This window comes from Chelmon rostratus, chromosome 7, assembly GCF_017976325.1.
Source record: "Chelmon rostratus isolate fCheRos1 chromosome 7, fCheRos1.pri, whole genome shotgun sequence".
NCBI lineage: Eukaryota > Metazoa > Chordata > Actinopteri > Chaetodontiformes > Chaetodontidae > Chelmon > Chelmon rostratus.
In genome coordinates, this window is record NC_055664.1 from 13,925,750 (window position 1) to 13,942,577 (window position 16,828).

General features: G+C 43.1%; 2 protein-coding genes across 5 annotated transcripts in view; both read left to right on the forward strand.

Annotated features, from left to right (window-relative positions):
* Window positions 1-5,621, forward strand: part of LOC121608890 (F-BAR and double SH3 domains protein 2-like) — an 86,641-nt gene extending 81,020 nt beyond the window's left edge. Inside the window, exons 19-21 of the mRNA XM_041940311.1 lie at window positions 124-316; window positions 405-493; window positions 1,390-5,621. Coding sequence (XP_041796245.1) covers window positions 124-316; window positions 405-493; window positions 1,390-1,482 — 375 coding nt within the window. The 3' untranslated portion in view covers window positions 1,483-5,621. The remainder of the gene's footprint in view (window positions 1-123; window positions 317-404; window positions 494-1,389) is intronic.
* Window positions 5,622-5,826: 205 nt separating this feature from the next.
* On the forward strand, window positions 5,827-16,436 carry LOC121609623 (NACHT and WD repeat domain-containing protein 2). 4 transcript variants are annotated; one of them, XM_041941301.1, is made up of 11 exons: window positions 5,829-5,857; window positions 5,972-6,054; window positions 6,199-6,287; window positions 7,860-7,967; window positions 8,663-8,860; window positions 9,170-9,305; window positions 9,388-9,530; window positions 10,147-10,509; window positions 10,820-10,921; window positions 11,368-12,121; window positions 13,038-16,436. In XM_041941301.1, the coding sequence occupies exons 2-11, from the start codon at window positions 5,982-5,984 to the stop codon at window positions 16,223-16,225; spliced, it is 5,154 nt and encodes a 1,717-aa protein (XP_041797235.1). In that variant the 5' UTR covers window positions 5,829-5,857; window positions 5,972-5,981; the 3' UTR covers window positions 16,226-16,436. The 4 variants fall into 4 exon arrangements, with proteins under 4 accessions (XP_041797234.1, XP_041797238.1, XP_041797235.1 ...); XM_041941303.1 differs by having other exon boundaries at window positions 5,837-5,866; XM_041941300.1 differs by having other exon boundaries at window positions 5,827-6,054.
* Window positions 16,437-16,828: the final 392 nt, after the last annotated feature.

Below are 16,828 nucleotides of genomic sequence, written 5' to 3' on the forward strand. Positions count from 1 at the left end.
TTAGATGATTGTCCAGTCAGTGCTGTCAATATGATCTGAGCTGTGAGAGAGATCGTGGGATGTATCACAGATGAGCAGCAAATTTCCAGTGATGTATGTTTCTGTTTCTATCCCTTTAACTAGATCTCTCCGTCTCTGAAGTTGCCGTCGTCTCTGCCACCTCTTCCGCTGTATGACCAACCTCCCATCAGCCCTTTCACCAGCCCAGAGACCTCCACCCCGCCTCCTCTCCCACGCTCACCCTCCACTGCACTCAATGGGGAGCACAAGCCTCCGCCGCCTGCCTCCTCTCACAAGGGACCGCTGTCCACCCACAGTAAGACACGCAGACGTTTGTAAGAAAGACATGACTGCGGCTGTTTGCTGTGAGTATATAGAAATGTCTCTGCTGCTCTCCCCTGCAGATCAAAGCTCTGGAAGGAGTCCAGTGTCTCCAGGATTTCCTCAGCCACTGAGATTCACCCCTGAAGGAGGCCCAGGCAAACTACGACCTGTTAGTATAACACTTCATCGAGAAGTGTGTTTTGTGTGTAAAATGTAACTTTGCTGTCAATATTTTGTGATGGTAGCTGTAATGACGTGTTTGATGGGTTGAACAGCTCCAGAAAGCGAAGTCTTCACAACTTCTGTCATTAGAGCCAAAGATGAAGTTGTCTAGATTTTTGATGAAGGGTTGGTTTGTTATTTCAATATATTTGATTAACTGTATGTCAGACTTGTTTCCTGCAAGGTTATCTGGACCGTTATTTTGTGCTATGTCTCGTTACTACAAGGACGGGAAACATTTATAGAGGAAAGAACATTGTGTTGTTCTCAGTGTACTGTTTTGTCAAGTTTATGACGTGGATTACAGAAAATCTGCATATGCTGCACTTGAAATGATTCGTCAATCAATCAGTTCATTAATTGAGCAAAAGAATTGGCAACTATTTTAATAACCTATTGATCGTTTAGGGTTTTCAAGTGAAAACTCTGGCAAACAGTCACTGTTCCTTGTTCTGACCGAACCAACCACCAAGACCAAGCCTATTAATCGATAAGGAAAATAATCATTAGCTGCAGCCCTGTATAAACCACAAACTTACGCTACATGGTTCTCTCTTTGTTACTTTTCTGTCTTAAATGGAAGTGATTTAAGTGTTTGGTCCATGAATGCCAATTGTGTTTTCCATTCAAAGTAGTGTGTTTATTTAAAAATGGCTCTAAAAGTAGAGAACAAATATTCTTTACTTTCTGGAGATGAAAGGTTTGTGTCCCATAGGCAGGAAATGAAAATCATGCTGTTTGTGAAATGTGGAAAAGTAGGGCGTCTGTGCTGTTGCTTGACAGTTGTTTTCCTCACTTTTTTTGACTTTTTACTTGAATTTGCATTTATTATGTTTTCCTCAGGTGCGAGCTGCTCCTCCTCCCCCCAAACAGCACTCCCGCCGTCAGCAGGAAAAGAGCGACAAGACAGAGGAGGTGGAGATCACACTGGTGTGACAGACAGACAAGCTGGCAGGCAGTTATAGAGACACAAAAAATAAAAACAGATGACAGACATGCGTATCCTACAGGCTGGGGAACTGAACTGCTCTGAACTGAAGTCAGCGAAAGTGATGTGAAGTAAACCGAACTGAACCACGTGCAACACCCCCGGCCTCCCCGCATCTTCTCTCATCCTCAAGTTGAGGAAGGGAGCAGAGAGAGGGGATAAAGGCAGAGTATCCAATTAAATAATCTCCGTATTAGCTTCCTAATGAAGTGCAGCAGTAGGCGCCCCCACATCCCCCCTCTGCCCTCCCCCGTCCTTCCATTCTTGCCTTAAAACTTCACCTCAACGGGGGAGCAAACCCGAGCACGAAGAGAGGAAGAAGAAGAGGAGGAAGAATGTTTAGAGAGGGGGGAGTGTGAGGGAAAGTTAACGATGGGCTTGGCAAGTTTTCTTTTACCTTCTTAAGCTTACTTGTAGATATTGTGAGGTTTATCTCTCTGCACAGATCATTCTGCTATGTTTGAGAAATGTCACTTTTTCTACTCACTTGCTAACAAATAATATTGAAACATTAGAAAACTTTTTGAGCCCTGAAACTGAGAAAATTTTGTTAAGGGTTATAAGACAAGTCAAAAATATGACTGAATACAACATACAATATTTCCTTTTCCACGCCACATTACCAATTTTCCTTGTGTATGTAACACAGTGGAATGGGGAAAATTGCTAATATTTGAAGCAATGGAGAGGGCTGTGTGGCTAGCTAGCTTAGCTGAAAACACTGGTAGCTAAACACACTGACCTTTTCAGCTTGCTAGCTAGCAGAACTGTCCTCATAAAACTACACCAGCTACATTAATCACCCATATACTGTACTGCATACTGCTGTAGCATTACTGTATAAACTCTGCTAACAGTAGCTAAAGCGTTTTAGTCTCCAAACTAATTGTAACAAAGCTCGCTAGCTACAACTTGGAACTTTTGTATTTACTTTAGTTGACATTTTGAGAAAAGACACATCTACAAACTGTTAAAGACAATAAAGTCCGAGACATATTTCCTTTATGGTCCTCGATAAAGAAAATAATGTTGTGAAGAAAGCAGCGTGTATCTGAAGTGAACTTCTAAGTTGGGTATTAGCATAGCAAGTAGTTTGTTGGCTACAATGCTCATGCTACTGTTACAGGACTGAATAGACTAATGCTACAGTATAGTATATTGCTGATTAGCACTGGGTACAGTATCTGGTGTAGTTTTATGCCCAAAAGCTAGCTGCTAGCAAAAGGCTTGCGCTCAGTGTGTTTAGCCACCAGTTTTAAGGTAAGCTAGCTAGCCACACAGTCCTAAACAACTAAATGTGTGCCAGAATAAATTATCTGAAGAATAAAATTAGCTAGCAAAAGATTTTAGTTTAGCTTTATTTTCCAAGTTATATTTTTGACTTATCTGTTATAACTTTCACAAACATTTTGAGTGTCGGGGCTCTGTGAAAAGTAAGCTTGATGAGAGTGGATAAGTATAAAACTTGCCAAACGTGTCATGATTTGGATTGCAGTTGGGGTTTAAGTAAATGGACAGAGAAACTGGGTGGTGTGTGGACACAGTGTCCCCCCTCGCCAGCCCTTCCCTCGCCATATATAGTCCTTATCATCATACGTATTCAATGTGTATTAGTACAGTACATTACTGTTGTCATAGGAATGTTATGCACAGCGTTTTCATATAGACTAACTCAGCTGAATGGAGTACCATGTCTGATATGTAGTGGAAGTTTTATTCTCATCTTATACTGAAAGGGCATTGTAAATACAGTATGAAGGAGAGATGAAAGAGGAGAGGGAAGGAGAGGATGAAAGAGAGAAAAAGGAGGCTGGATCCTCCCTTCTGTTCATTTCTCCACCTCTCTTCCCATCCTTCCTTTCTTTCTCTCCCTCTTTTCTCTAATGTCTGTTCTGTCCATTGGCAGTAAGTGTGACTCGTTGGCTATCATATACACACATACAGTTACATTATATTACACACACGTTGCTATATCTTCTCTCATTCTGTGACCCTCTGTGTGCTTGTGTCACTGATTGGTTCAGAAGGCCAGTGCTGCTTTCAAAGGCACTGAAATTGTTGGTATTCACTATGTGGTGACAAAGAAAAGTTTTATTGGAGATGATATAGACACTGACCGTATTTGGGGTCAGGAGTTTTTATTAATCACAGAATGAACTGTAAAGCTTTTATCCCTAGAGATCTCATTTCCTCTCACATTGATTTTGTTCAGCTATAACATGTATCCTCATTTAGTTGACATGCATCGCATTTGCAGGAATATTTCTCTGTTGTCTTGCCAAGCAACTCCATCACATCACTATGTGAGTCTCTTTTCTATTTTAATACGGCAGAGAAAAGATCCATAAAAACAAATTAACCTTTAACATTTTCAATTCAATGTCATCGTTCTGCTTTCCTTGTGTCCTACATTTCAGCTATGATTAATGGTGGCAGAAACAGAAAACAAGAGAAATACATTGTGCTAAATGGACAGAACTAGCAAACGACATTCAAATGGAGCTAAGTACAATTCTTTTGTGTTTTTTACTCAAAGTAAATAAATCCTCCCTCTTAAATACCCCTCAAGCCTTTAAAAATCATTGCCTAAAGGGCAGTGTAGCACTTTTATTTATTTGTACCTTCCCTGGAAAGTAGCAGTACCTTAAAACAGCATCAGAATGGCTGGAAAAGAGTCATTCTTTTCATTCTGATTCTGTAGTGGATCCTCTTTATTTCAGTGTGACTGATGTTTTTTTATTCTTAATCTCCGCTCTTCCAAAGAGATTGAGAGCTAATTGTGGACAATGTAATTTGGTGTTTTCCTTAACTTATAAAAACAAAAACAAAAAAACATGATGATAGAGAGGGATGTTTTGAATGAAGACTTGAAGAGAACGTGTTTTGGTTTTTTTTTGGTCATGTGATAGGCCTGGCTGTTTGTGTGGCTGACTGTTGAAAGGAGAGAGGAGGTATTTGTCTCTGTAGATCTAAAGATGTGTCCCACTTCCTTCCTGCATATTTACTTCAACCAGGGTTTGCTTGCGTAGAGCGTTCGCACTGAATACATTCCAAAACAACGCTCAAACCTGTCAGTACGAATACTGAATTTGCTTGATTTTGTGTTGATGGACAATATTGTCCCAAGATGCAACACATATGTGGGAGCTCCAAACAGCTTGAAGCAATTCAAACTAATCATGCCCCAGAAAACAAAAAATAAAGCTTTCAATCTGTGTTTCTTTTTATCAGTCATGCTCCAAAATTGCAGTATTGTAGCACATTTGCTGTTAGTACACAACTGTGAAGTATGTGAATTTCTTGTATACTAACTGCAAAAACAGCACGAAATATGAAGATTAGTATGAAGTCCATACTGTGTAGTATTATTATGTGTATGGAGTTGGGGCACAGCTTTAGGCTTTGTGTAAGAAGAGAAAGAAAATCCTGATGTGCGCTTACAAATTGCTCAGTTTCCTCTTTGCAAGGTGACGTTGAATTACGTTGGAGGAAGGTGATGCAAACACATCTTTCTGTATTTTGCATCAGCTTTAAGAAACAACATTTTTTGTAGCACCAACACCGAACAAAGATGGACACACTGGAATTGGTTACAGTTTCAGATCCAAACCTCTGCTCCAACAGCAGCCTCTCCTTGGGCTCGCTCAGATCTTAGTTATTATGCTTTTCAAACTTGTTTTGAAGTCCCACAGAGCCTCCCGCCATAAATGCCCAATCAGTCTGTCAAATACTAGATTTATGGCTTTTGTTTCCAGTTGCCACTTTGGACATGATTATTTTCCCTTTTTAGCAGTCTCTCTGGTCCACTACAATGGGCCTGTTTTTTTGTTTTGTTTTGTTTTTATGTATTGTAAAATTATTTTATTTTTCATCCTTGGATTTGGAGCAGCCGCACAGCTGCTGCTGTTAAAGTGGTGGAACAACAAGCCTTCTCTCTCCTCACAGACTCTTGCCATGGTGACAATAATAAGAACAGGTGCAAAAGTCTTTCTGCATATTATTATTGGCTGTACAAAAAAACAAAAACAAAATAAAGTTTGTATTTATTGTGTACAAATGTTAATTAATAAAAAAATATTGAAAAGTTGTTATTCTGTGTGTGTGTGTGTGTGTGTGTGTGTGTGTGTTCATGCACCTTTCCAACGCATTTGATTATGTACACGATGGAGCAGTTGTCTAACTGACTGCATGTGTTTGTAAGTGCATGTGTGTGTGTTGTATATAAGTCACCAGAAGTGGGTGTGATCATGATAACACACCCCAGAGGACAGAATTTCCAGAGTGGAGAAGGAGGGAAAAGAGGAACAACAGCGCAGAGGAGAAGTAGCAATTGTGAACTTTTTATTTGGGTCATTGAATGTGTTCATGCCAAAAGCTTTCTCCTTTTCCTTTTTTCCCTTGTTTTAACAAAAGCTATTGATTTGTCACGCGCTGCAGAGGAAACTAAATGGACCGCTCTGCTTCGAAGTCCACCCGCAGCTCGTCCTGTGTGAAACTCTATCTGTGCTCCAACCCAGAGGGTAAGTAGGTGATTCATTACACTGAATTAACAGCTGAATATCCTCAGATTTGAGAAAGCAACATGATTTACATTTACATGTTATTTGGTCGCGTTTTGTGAGTTACTGTGTGAACAGAGGAGTTTGTGTTTACGGTCTGTATAGACAGCGTGGTGGAGCGCAGAGCTCTGAGAGAGAGTGTGTTCCCCAGACTTAGAGAGCAGTGTAGACAAACACTGGGACTGGACCTCCTGGTGAGTACACCCTCCTGCTTTCTCCTGATAATCACTGATAATTCTGTGTGTGTTTCGTGTGTATTGCATCCAGAAAGGCTTTTTTTATTTTAAGGCACAGCTTAAAGTTTTCCATCCTTTCTGTCCCTTTAGCACCATCAGCACACACTGACTGAGGCAGGATGCAGGCACTGTTGATTCTACACACACCCACTGTAACCACTCACACTATTAAAGTCCTCCCCTTGGAGGAAACACTGTAACTTTTAAATCTGTGATAATGGTTCGGTTTGGAATGAAGTTGCACAACATGAAGTTGTTTCTGTTTACAGTGAGTGTCGTTATTCTGTTTGCATCTTTTTCTCAGAGGAGTAAAATGTCTGAATCGAAAGCAGATCATCGTAAACTTTCAAGTTTTCATTAACAATTAATTTCTGAATATTGTTTAGATTTATTTGTTTAATTCTTTTGTTCATGAAATGTTAAATATACACCCCTATTCTAATGAAGTTGTGTAACACATAAATAAAACCAAATGTGATAACTTGCAAATCCTTTTCGGCAAATGCTCAGTTGAAAACAGCACAAGACAATGTGTTTAATTTTAAACCTCATCAACCTCACTGATTTTTGTAAATATCTGCTTATTCTGAATTTGATGCAGCAACACGTTTCAAACAAGTTGGGACAGGAGCAACAAAAGACTGGGAAAGTTGTAGGATGCTCCAAAAACACCTGTTTGGATCATTCCACAGGTAAACAGGTTGACTAGTAACAGGTGATAGTATCATGATTGGGTGTGAAAGGAGCATCCTCGAAAGGCTCAGTCGTTCACAAGCAAGGATGGAGCGAGGTTCACCACTTTGTGAACACGATTGTTTAAAGGATGTTACTACATGGACTCAGGAACACTTTGTAAATCTGTCGTCAGTGAACAGTTTGTTTGCAAATGATTGCATTCTGTTTTTCAACTTTTTCTAGAGTCATGGTTGACAAATGCTAATGATGATCAAGCGGTCCTGAAAAAGCATAAATTAAAGTTAATGTCTTGTCTGATCAGCAGTCAAAGAAAAATCTATGAACAATATGCAGATATGTGAAAAGCTGCAGGCAGCATGTAAATTTTCCATCAGTCGACTGGAAGAATAAATGACTAGTTGTTGCAGCACTGATGCAGTCAGATCCATGCACCATCAAGACTCATCTGCGTAACATTGCTCACTGCCAACAGCAGAATACAAAACCAATATTATTTCAGAACTTCCTGGTGTGTGCAGCCTTTATTCTTTCACACTGTCCCCCTGAGGCCATTCCTGTAAAAGTGAACTCAATTATACTCAACTTTGCCTAATTAAATCTAACAAAAAAAGAGGCTGAGCAGCTGTAATGCGACGCTGAGTGCAGTGTCAACCAGCACATTGTCCGATCTCTTTTCAGCAGCTTGAGTAATTATAAGGATAGAAGAACATCATATGTCACTGAACCACCACCGGGACAATTGTTATTACAACTCATTGTGTGCTTTTATACGCTGATTGTCAGTCATCTCTCATTTAGATTGTTTTAACCATTATTTTGGGTGTGTGTCTGCAGGTGATAGACCCATTTGAGTCCAATGATCCCAGTCGTTGGCCTGATGAAAACATCCGACAGTGGCTGATTGAAGAATGCAGAGAGAGCTCAGCAGGACCCTTTTTGCTGGTAAATAAATCAGCAGGATTGATTTGGTCATGAGTGTTCAGTAGTACGGGCAGTACATGTACATGCCTCGGGCTCTACAGAAGCACCAGTGTGCAAATATATTCAATTAAATGATAGTTTGAGCAATACGCAGCAACCAACAGCCCTGAAGCGCTAACAGCAACATAATACACACTGACTATCAGTCTGTTAGACCAGTCCTTGTTTAATTTTTAGGTTTTTTGAGTTTTTTAAAGTGTTGCTTTTTGGGGTACCTGAGAGTTAGGTTGCAACCATAAAACATTTTCACGGTACAATATTGTTGTTGCTTATTTATTATTGGAATTGGTTGCAGTAGCAGCACAATTAGCGTCAACAATGTTCTCAGACACTCCATCAACACCTGTGTGATACAGCCTCAACACAAATTAACGATTGCAAGAATCCCTTAATTTACTGCAGGGCTGTTTGCACGATGCACTCTCTCAGAGGTGTTTCTGATCACCACTGAAGCTGATCAGTCAGTGATTGTGCATTCATCATGTACCGTATATTAAAAGCACACACATACTAGTCTTTTAAAGCGTAATGCGAAAAATAAGTTGCTTTAATTCTTTATATATCCATAAACATCAATTTAAGTGTGCAACAATCAGTGCAAAACAATGGCTCCCAAAAACTGCTGTTCTTTCTGTGTCCACATGGCGGTGCTGCAGGCTCTGGTAGGACATCGGTATGGCACAGCCAGCCTGCCCGCCCAGGTGGAGGTGTCAGAGTACCAGCTGCTGCTGCAGGAGAGCCAGCAGACGGGCGTCAGCACCCACGAGCTGGAGAGAGTGTACCAGAGGGATGAGAACACCATCCCTCCCTCCTACTGCCTGAGACCTGCACACAGACACACCTGCTGTCCTCAGGTGAACACACCGAACCTCAGAAGCAGGATGCATCTCTGTTTTTACAGATGGGTCAGAGTTTATGAATAAAAGAGTTCTTTAATTGGTTAGCGCTCTCTTAGTTGTCATAGAACCATATTAATCCATTAGAAACATGAGTAAATACTCTGATCATTTAGTAATCCTGTTTGTCATCATGTGTCCAGTCTATAAATGAAATTATTTCTATACATGTCTATCATATTTTAGTTGTTATTTGCCTTGATAAATAACATGTATAACTAGCTACTACCACTATTAGACTGTGAAACTGTTTTGTTTTTTGTTCAGCAGGCAGAGCTTAATGAGGAAGAGGAGATGAAGGCTAAAGAGGACAAGCTGATGAAGGTGTTTCAGACCACTGTGAGTCTGTGTGTCCACAACGGTCTCCTGAGCCCAGAGAGAGCCCGGAAATACTGCAGATCAGGTGAGATTTCTGTTTATGTCTGTGCATTTGTGCTCGGCGTTGCAGTTTAATTTCACTTTTGTGCTTTGCTGCCTTCCCCCAGCCCTCGACGCAGATCTGCGATTTGCTCTGGATAGCCATCCTGATAATGACATCATGGGACGCTGCCTGGTTTACATCCACAGGGTCGTCAACGCCGAAGGCGAGAAGAGGCAGATGAACTCACCGCCTCAGCCAGAGTCAGAGGCAAGAGTCATCCATCACTTTCCCATAAGCACTGATTTATTTGCTACTTTCCCGTTGACTCTGCAGACCACCTGGCTCTTACTCCAAGTTTTTAGAGGAATTTGTCATTTTGATAAGATCACTTAAAGAAGGCCGTTGAATATCATAATACACCCCACTTTCACTCAGGAGGCACGTACATCATAGTCACTGACAAACAACAGCCTGTCATAAACCAGAGCTTTAGTTTTGTTTTCACAGAAGGAGCGTGTGCCGTTTATCAAGTTATGTATAACAAGTATGTGAAATGCTTGCTAATTAATCACCTCTGTGAATGACTACAAACATCCAAGAATTTGGATTTAAGTAAATGAGATGTGAGAAGCATAACATGAGTCAAGCCTCCATTAACACGTTTTATTGAAATTTATTATTAGTTACTGAGAGAGAAATGTGATTTTTACACAACAATAGAGATGTGCTTGAAACATGCCTCACTTATCTAGGTTTATAGTGTTTGCTTGCATGAAATCAATTCATTTTCATGTTTTAAAAAGGATGTTTGTTTTTTTTTAGTTACATAGAAATAGTAAATATGACCTAAGGTGTTCTCTTTTTCCATATTTTGTATTTTCAGGCTGCTGCCTTTGCTCCAGTCAAACACAACACAACAACACCAACTGATGGACAATTATTCTCAGAGCTTTGTGACAACTTCCTCCCTGGTCTCATCACTTCCTCCCAGCTTCTAGTCTATACCACCGCCACAGAGTGTGACCCTCGCCACGGTTACACGACAGCCAGGAGGCGGGGCTATGCCGAGCGTCTGTGCCAGCAGGTGTACTCTGACCTCTTGGGGTTGATTGACAGCGTGAAAGTCTCAGAAACCCGCAAAGACTCTCAGCTCTGTGATGCGTTGGCCAGAGAGCAGGCAGAGCAGGAGGAGCTGTGTGACACCCTGTCCCAACTTTATGATGTCAGTCGCCCAGAAGAGGAGAAGGTGAGGATGCAGGTGTTTTACTGGACAATAAGCAGCGTTACAGTGTTTATTTTGTAACTTCTTGAGGTGTAGATACAGTCACTTCTGCTTTATTGTGGCAGTGTGAAAGATTAATAACTGAGAAAGGTTCAGGACAGAGTTTGTTGTGTGACATTCATGATCAGTTTTTTTTTTTTTTTAGCAGTGTAAAGTCACATCATGGATATGTTCTGATCTATTATTCCTGTGTTGTGACAGTCTGATGAAACTTGATGCCAATAATTTGAGCTGCAATATTACATCACTAGAGCTTACTTCTCATTTGATGTAGGTCAGAGCTTATGTGAAGCAGAGCGAGCAACAGCGCCCACTAGTTGTGACAGGAGGACCGTGCACGGGGAAAGCAGTTCTGATGGCACACTGTGCTCGACAGGTACTGCATGTGCGCTGAGGTGAAGCGTTGGATTGACATATGATAAGTTATGTTCACATTCACACATATGTTCTCAAATTTGAATATTTTCTGGTTGGATTTTGGACTGTTTGGACATTTGAATACATCCCACTGGATTCTGAAAATGATGATTTACATTTTTCTTTATTTTCGGACATTTAATAAACCAAACCATTAGTAATACAATAGGCAATCATCAGTGAATTGATAGTGGCAATCACCATTAGTTGCAGCCTTTACCTCCTTCTCTCTAAAATTAAAATAAAAGGGTTCACAAATAAGACTAATAAACCAACAAATAAACAGGTGCAAACAAACCAAGGAGAATGCAAAGCAAACAGGACATTTGCATTATAAGTCATTGTTACAGGAATCTGGACTACGTGTTGATAACATGTAAACAAGTGTTCTGTCTCTCTCCACAGATAAAGTCTTGGCTCCCAGACTGTGATCCTGTAGTGATCACTTATTTTTGCAATCAGTCAATCAACCCTTCCCCAAAGCACCTGTTGTTGAGCCTTTGTTATCAAATTGCCGATAGATATCGTAGCAGATCTTCCTCTGAGCACAATCCCAGCGACCTGGACCATTGTAGCTGTATAACCAACGACAGAGAAAACAATTCCAACTGTACCTCAACAGCTGCAAGACAAGACAACCAAGACATGAGTGTCATGGCATCCCCAGATCCTAGAGGGCCTAACAGTGGCAGCAGAAAACCTGACATCTGTTTGTCTGAGCTTAAAGAACATCTCTCATCCCTCTTCTCCCTCATGCCGTCCACCAAACAGCCTCTAATTCTAATCCTCGATGGCCTTGATCACATCGAAAACAACTTTGCGCCTCAAATTATAGGGAGCTTCCCATCCCCCCTTCCTTCCTGCGTCAAACTCATCCTCACAGTCTCCTCCAGCCGAACACAAGTCCTGCAAGCCATCAACCCACAAAGTCTGGCGCACTGTGTGTCACAGGGCAGTGGGAAGGAGTCAGGGTACGTGTGTGAGCCGCTGGGATTGGTGGACAGGAAACAGTGCGCGCAGATGCTGGCGTCACTGCTGAGCAGTTCAGGGAGGAGGGTGACGTCAGGACAACAGGCGCTGGTGAACCAGGCGTTAACTTCCTGTCGTCTCGCTCTCCACGCTCGTCTCCTGCACCTGCACACCTCGCTCTGGCACTCTGGTACTGGTACATTTAGAATTATTAGAACAATTAAGAAGAACTAATGTGTGTTACATGAAGTTATGCTGCAGTTAAGACAGTTGTCATATGCCTCTTCTCCGCAGCATAGTACGACTCACTCAGAACTGTTTTTGTTTGGTACCTGGTATCACCTGCTGAACAGTTGAGTTAAAACCCTGCAGACCACTGATTGGTCAGAGAGAATCATCACTTGTGCAACATGGAGCAACCAGAGTCGTCTTGCCATCTGTGCTCTGATGTTGGACTTCCCAGAGTCTCCTGTTCTTTCCCTTTGTCCTGCTGTAGTCCGCCTTTTTGAAATAAAGTTTGTGTCCTTGTTGTGACAAACAGCCACCCCATAATTGAAATCCTCCATTGTTCCTTTGTTTGTGTCGTGCTGAGACGAGCCGAGCCGTACCATGCAGTGGAAATGAGGTTGTTTTAATGCAACACATTCTCTGGCACCCAAGAGAAATAACAACTTTCAAAGCAATGATAGAAATATTTTGTAGCATAAACAGAGCACAAAGAAATGCTGATACATCTCAGGCCTCAACGCTGTATGAAATGTATTGAACTCTTATAAAGGAGTGCCATTGGACCACTGCTCTAGTGTGTATGTACATGTATGTGCATTTATGCAATGATGTGGGACTGACACAAAAGGGGCCGTGTTCATCATAATGAAGCCATGTCAGCCAGTACACCAATGCGCCTCATTTGTGTCTACTTTTAGACTTTTTTGGCGACAATGCAATACAGCTCTGAGGAGTAAACTACGTCAGGCTTTGGGTGCACAAGTGATAGTTGTTAAATTCATTGTTGATTTTATTCTTTTCCTGGGATTTGTCGACAATACAAAAATAATTACATCACGTGTCTCTCCTCCCGTCCCTTTTTCTTCTCTCATCGTCAGATTCAGATGTGACTGAGTCGTCTCTCCCGGATGGCGTCCATTCATCCATTTCTGTGCTGCTGGATCACCTCGAGCAGAAACACGGTTCGTCTATCGTGGGCCGTGCCGTGTCGTACCTCACCCTCTCCAGGACTGGGCTTACTGAGGCCGAGCTCGCTGATCTGCTGTCCAGTGCAGATGAGGTGCTGTCTGAGTATGTCCAGCAGAGTGAGAGGCCTTCCTCCAATATGAGGGTCCCGCAGGTCGATGTGGAGAGACTTCTGCTGGATTTGAGGAGGTTTCTCATCAGGAGGACAGTTGCTGGGTCGCATGTTTTGTCCTGGGTGAGCAGGCATTTCAAACTGGTGGTGGCTAAGAGGTATTTAGGCAGTCATGAGGTGAGGCGGGAGATTCATTCAGTGATGGCGGACTATTTTAGCGGTCGATGGGCTTGTGGAAGTGCTAAACCACTTCTTGTAAACCAGAAATCTGGACCAAACAAAGATGTCACCCAAATGGAAGCATACATAGACAGGCAGCCTTCCAGCCAGCCATTTGTCCTCGCCTCTTCTTCCGAAGAGGTTGGCCGAGTGAACTTCAGGAAGGTCCTAGAGTTGCCGCATCACTTACATGAAAGTAACAAATGGGAGGAGCTGGAGCATGGGCTGTTAATGTCTTTGGGGTTTCACCAGGCCATGGCTCGAGCAGGACTCCTGGGAGATCTGGTAGCCATGTTGGAGAGTGAGGAGGGGTCATCCCACTCCCGCTTTTCAAGGGAAAGAGCACTCATGGCAAGCATTTTGAAGTCTTGTGCTTGCTTACTGCAGAGCTCTCCCCTGCAGCTGCCCACGGTGATGGAGACGAGCCTCCTCCCTTATGTGGAGGTCTTCCCTGCACTCAAGGCTTATGTTAGAGAGATCAGACAGGACAGGAGGGAAAGAGGAAGTGGATTAGGAGTAGTGCTTTGCACTGCTCCCTCATCTGTTCCCTCCATCCTGTGCTGGAAGTGTGATGCCAAAACCAGGCAAGTTTCTGTTACGGAAGCAGCTGGGACAGAGTGTGGGGTTGTAGCAGAGGTGATGGATGACGGCACGGCTTGGTTTTGGAAAGGCTCCGGGGGTGATGTGGTCAAACTATCGCTGACCTGTGAGCAGAAGGAGCTGCAGTTTGCAGGAGTGAAGAGTAGCTGTGAATTCATGCTGCTTTCCACACAATGCGACAAGCTTTTCTTGTTGGACGTGACAGGCCCAGAAATGCTCCTGCAGCTTAAAGACCCACTGAAGACAGAGTCTAAACCGGAGTCAAGCCAACGAACCCCGAACAAAGTTGAGGGGTTTGTTGCATGTCAGAAAAAGTTATTCATGTGGTGGAAAGATGAGAGTTTTGTGAGTGTGTTTGATGTCTCCAGTGAGACCTTGAATCATTTGCAGTGTCAGAGCAGTGTCACCTGTTTGGTTTGCTCCTCTACTGGCTTTTACTTGTACTGTGGGCAGGAGGATGGCACAGTGTCCATCTTTGACACCAACACCAGCAGTCTCCTTGGCACGTGCTCAAACTCAAGCCACAAAGCAGTTACAGTGATAGTCGTCTGTGAGGATAAGTGGGAAATGGCATGTGTTGAGAGGACAGGGAACGTGACACTGTGGGATGTGGCAGCCAAAACACAACCCCCCAAACTTGTCAAAGAAAGCTTCACTGGAGATGAATCTAATAACATCCTCAATACAGATTACTCAGATGAAAGCCACACTTTATTGGTGTGTCAATCCCACCAGGTTATACTGTGGGAAACAGTTGATTGGGAACTGTGGGACCAGTTCTTGGCTCCACAGGGGAGGGCCTTTACTCATGCTGTGCTGTCCCAGAATGGCCACCTTTTCCTGGCTTTGTTAGACACCTGTCCCCTCGTCTTGGTGTGGAGGGTCAGCACAGGGGAGTGTGTCCTCTCCTTGGAAACAGAGAAGCAGCCTCGCACACTCCTCAAAATGGACTCAGATGTCATGTGCGTCGCTCATGACGGCTGCCTGACAGTGTGGGACTCTGAGATGATAGATGCTGCAGGTGCAGCTCCGAGAATGGGGAGTGGCGTGAAAGAAGTGGTGGTGGAGCAAACAAGGGAGCGGTTCTACACGACTGATGGGTCAGAGGCGGTGTGGAGATGGAGATTAGAAACAGGACTTCCGATTGGCAACTTTCTGCATGATGGTCCTGTGGAAAAACTACGCCTTTCTCCAGATAACATCCACCTTGTGACGCTCTCAGCAGAGGAGATTTACGTTTGGCAGACAGAAACAGGTCAGAACATCTTACGTTTGAGTGGCAGCAGAGCGACAGACATCCTCATCACCCCTAATAGTAACTTCGGGGTGAGTATTTCTGAGCGACGACTGTCTCGGGTTTGGAAGCTGACACATGGCGGTATTGTGTGCAGTATACACCTGTATCTATCTGACGCCCAGGTGTCGCCTGAAAGCACCTTCCTCATTGGCCGCCGCCATGGAGACCTGTTAGCCGCCAGTCTGTGGTCGGGCTCGATCAGCAAGCGCTTCTCCTGCGTAGCAAACTCAGAGCATGTTGTGGCTTTCCACACACTTTCAGAGCACCCAGACTTTGTGGTGGTGATGACCGCCTCAGGGGCAGTGTACACCTGGAAAGTAGCGGAGGAGACGGTGTGCAGGCACTTTCAGCTGCCTTACACATTTCACTGTCATCCGCAAGACTTCCAAATGTCCTCTGATGGGAGCTACGCCCTGATGTCCACTGATAATGATGCCATCATCCTCTTGGACCTATCCCGCGTCAGACTGTGCTCATTCAAGGCTGAGGGTCCCGTTATTAAAGCTTGTTTGGATAAAAGTGGATGCTACGCTGCCTTTTTATCACGGCCCACCACCCCGGAGAAAAACTGCGTCTGTTCCCTGCATGCGCGGCCTGTCCTCACGGTTGTGCGACTCACTGACGGTGAAAGAATCGGAAGTGTGTGTCTGTCTAAGAATCCGTTGACTTTGGTTGTGTGTGAGCAGCAGTGTGTGTTTGTGGGCTTTGAGGACGGGTCTGTAGGTGTGTATTCGATTTCATATGTCCAGGTCAATGGGGAGGAGTCAGTCAGGTGCAGAGATCATCTGAATGGTCAGTTGAGGCAATGCCCCTTTGACAGAGAACCAGTCAGATGGATGCCTCTAGCAACCCCCAACATCACATGGCCTTAAGGTTGCTAAGCACTGTTGTTGGACTGTGTTTTTAAACTGCATGTATACAGATGATAAATGTGATAGCACACCATAGCCGCTTTTCCTCATAAAGTGGAAACACCACAGGGACCACCGCAGGACTACTTCCTGGAGAAAGTTCCTGTGGTGGAAATGCGGCTAAAGTGAATATTGTTTTGTATTTGTATTATGTGTATATATAGATCTATAAATAAACATATTGCATTTATGCATGTGTTCTACACCTGTGTGGAATAATTGGTAGATTGTTTCTACGCACCTTTTTCTAAACACTGCAGCACCTTTTGTCACAGCTGGTCTGAATCCATGATGATGATGATGATGATGATGATGATTCACCTCACTGCAAAAGCATGAACCCAGTTTCATATCTGTGTGAAACGAAACTCTTGTGAAAACAAAAACAGCAGCCGGTCATTTTGTGCCATATAAGCTGCATTTGCAGACACATCTTAACACATATAAATGCCTATTTATCTTGTCTTTTCTTTGCCAAAAAGCATTGCCTGCAAGAACAAAGAAGAAAGGAAAAAAAATAAACAATTACATGATTTTGCTCATTGGGCCAGTTCACCCTAAACA

Bases quoted from the DNA above. Each gene is read 5' to 3' on its own strand.
- LOC121609623 (XM_041941300.1), top strand. From the start codon at position 5,982: ATGGACCGCTCTGCTTCGAAGTCCACCCGCAGCTCGTCCTGTGTGAAA. The intron at 8,861-9,169 runs GTGAACACACCG...TTTTTTGTTCAG, and splicing joins GACACACCTGCTGTCCTCAG to CAGGCAGAGCTTAATGAGGA. The intron at 10,510-10,819 runs GTGAGGATGCAG...CATTTGATGTAG, and splicing joins GTCGCCCAGAAGAGGAGAAG to GTCAGAGCTTATGTGAAGCA.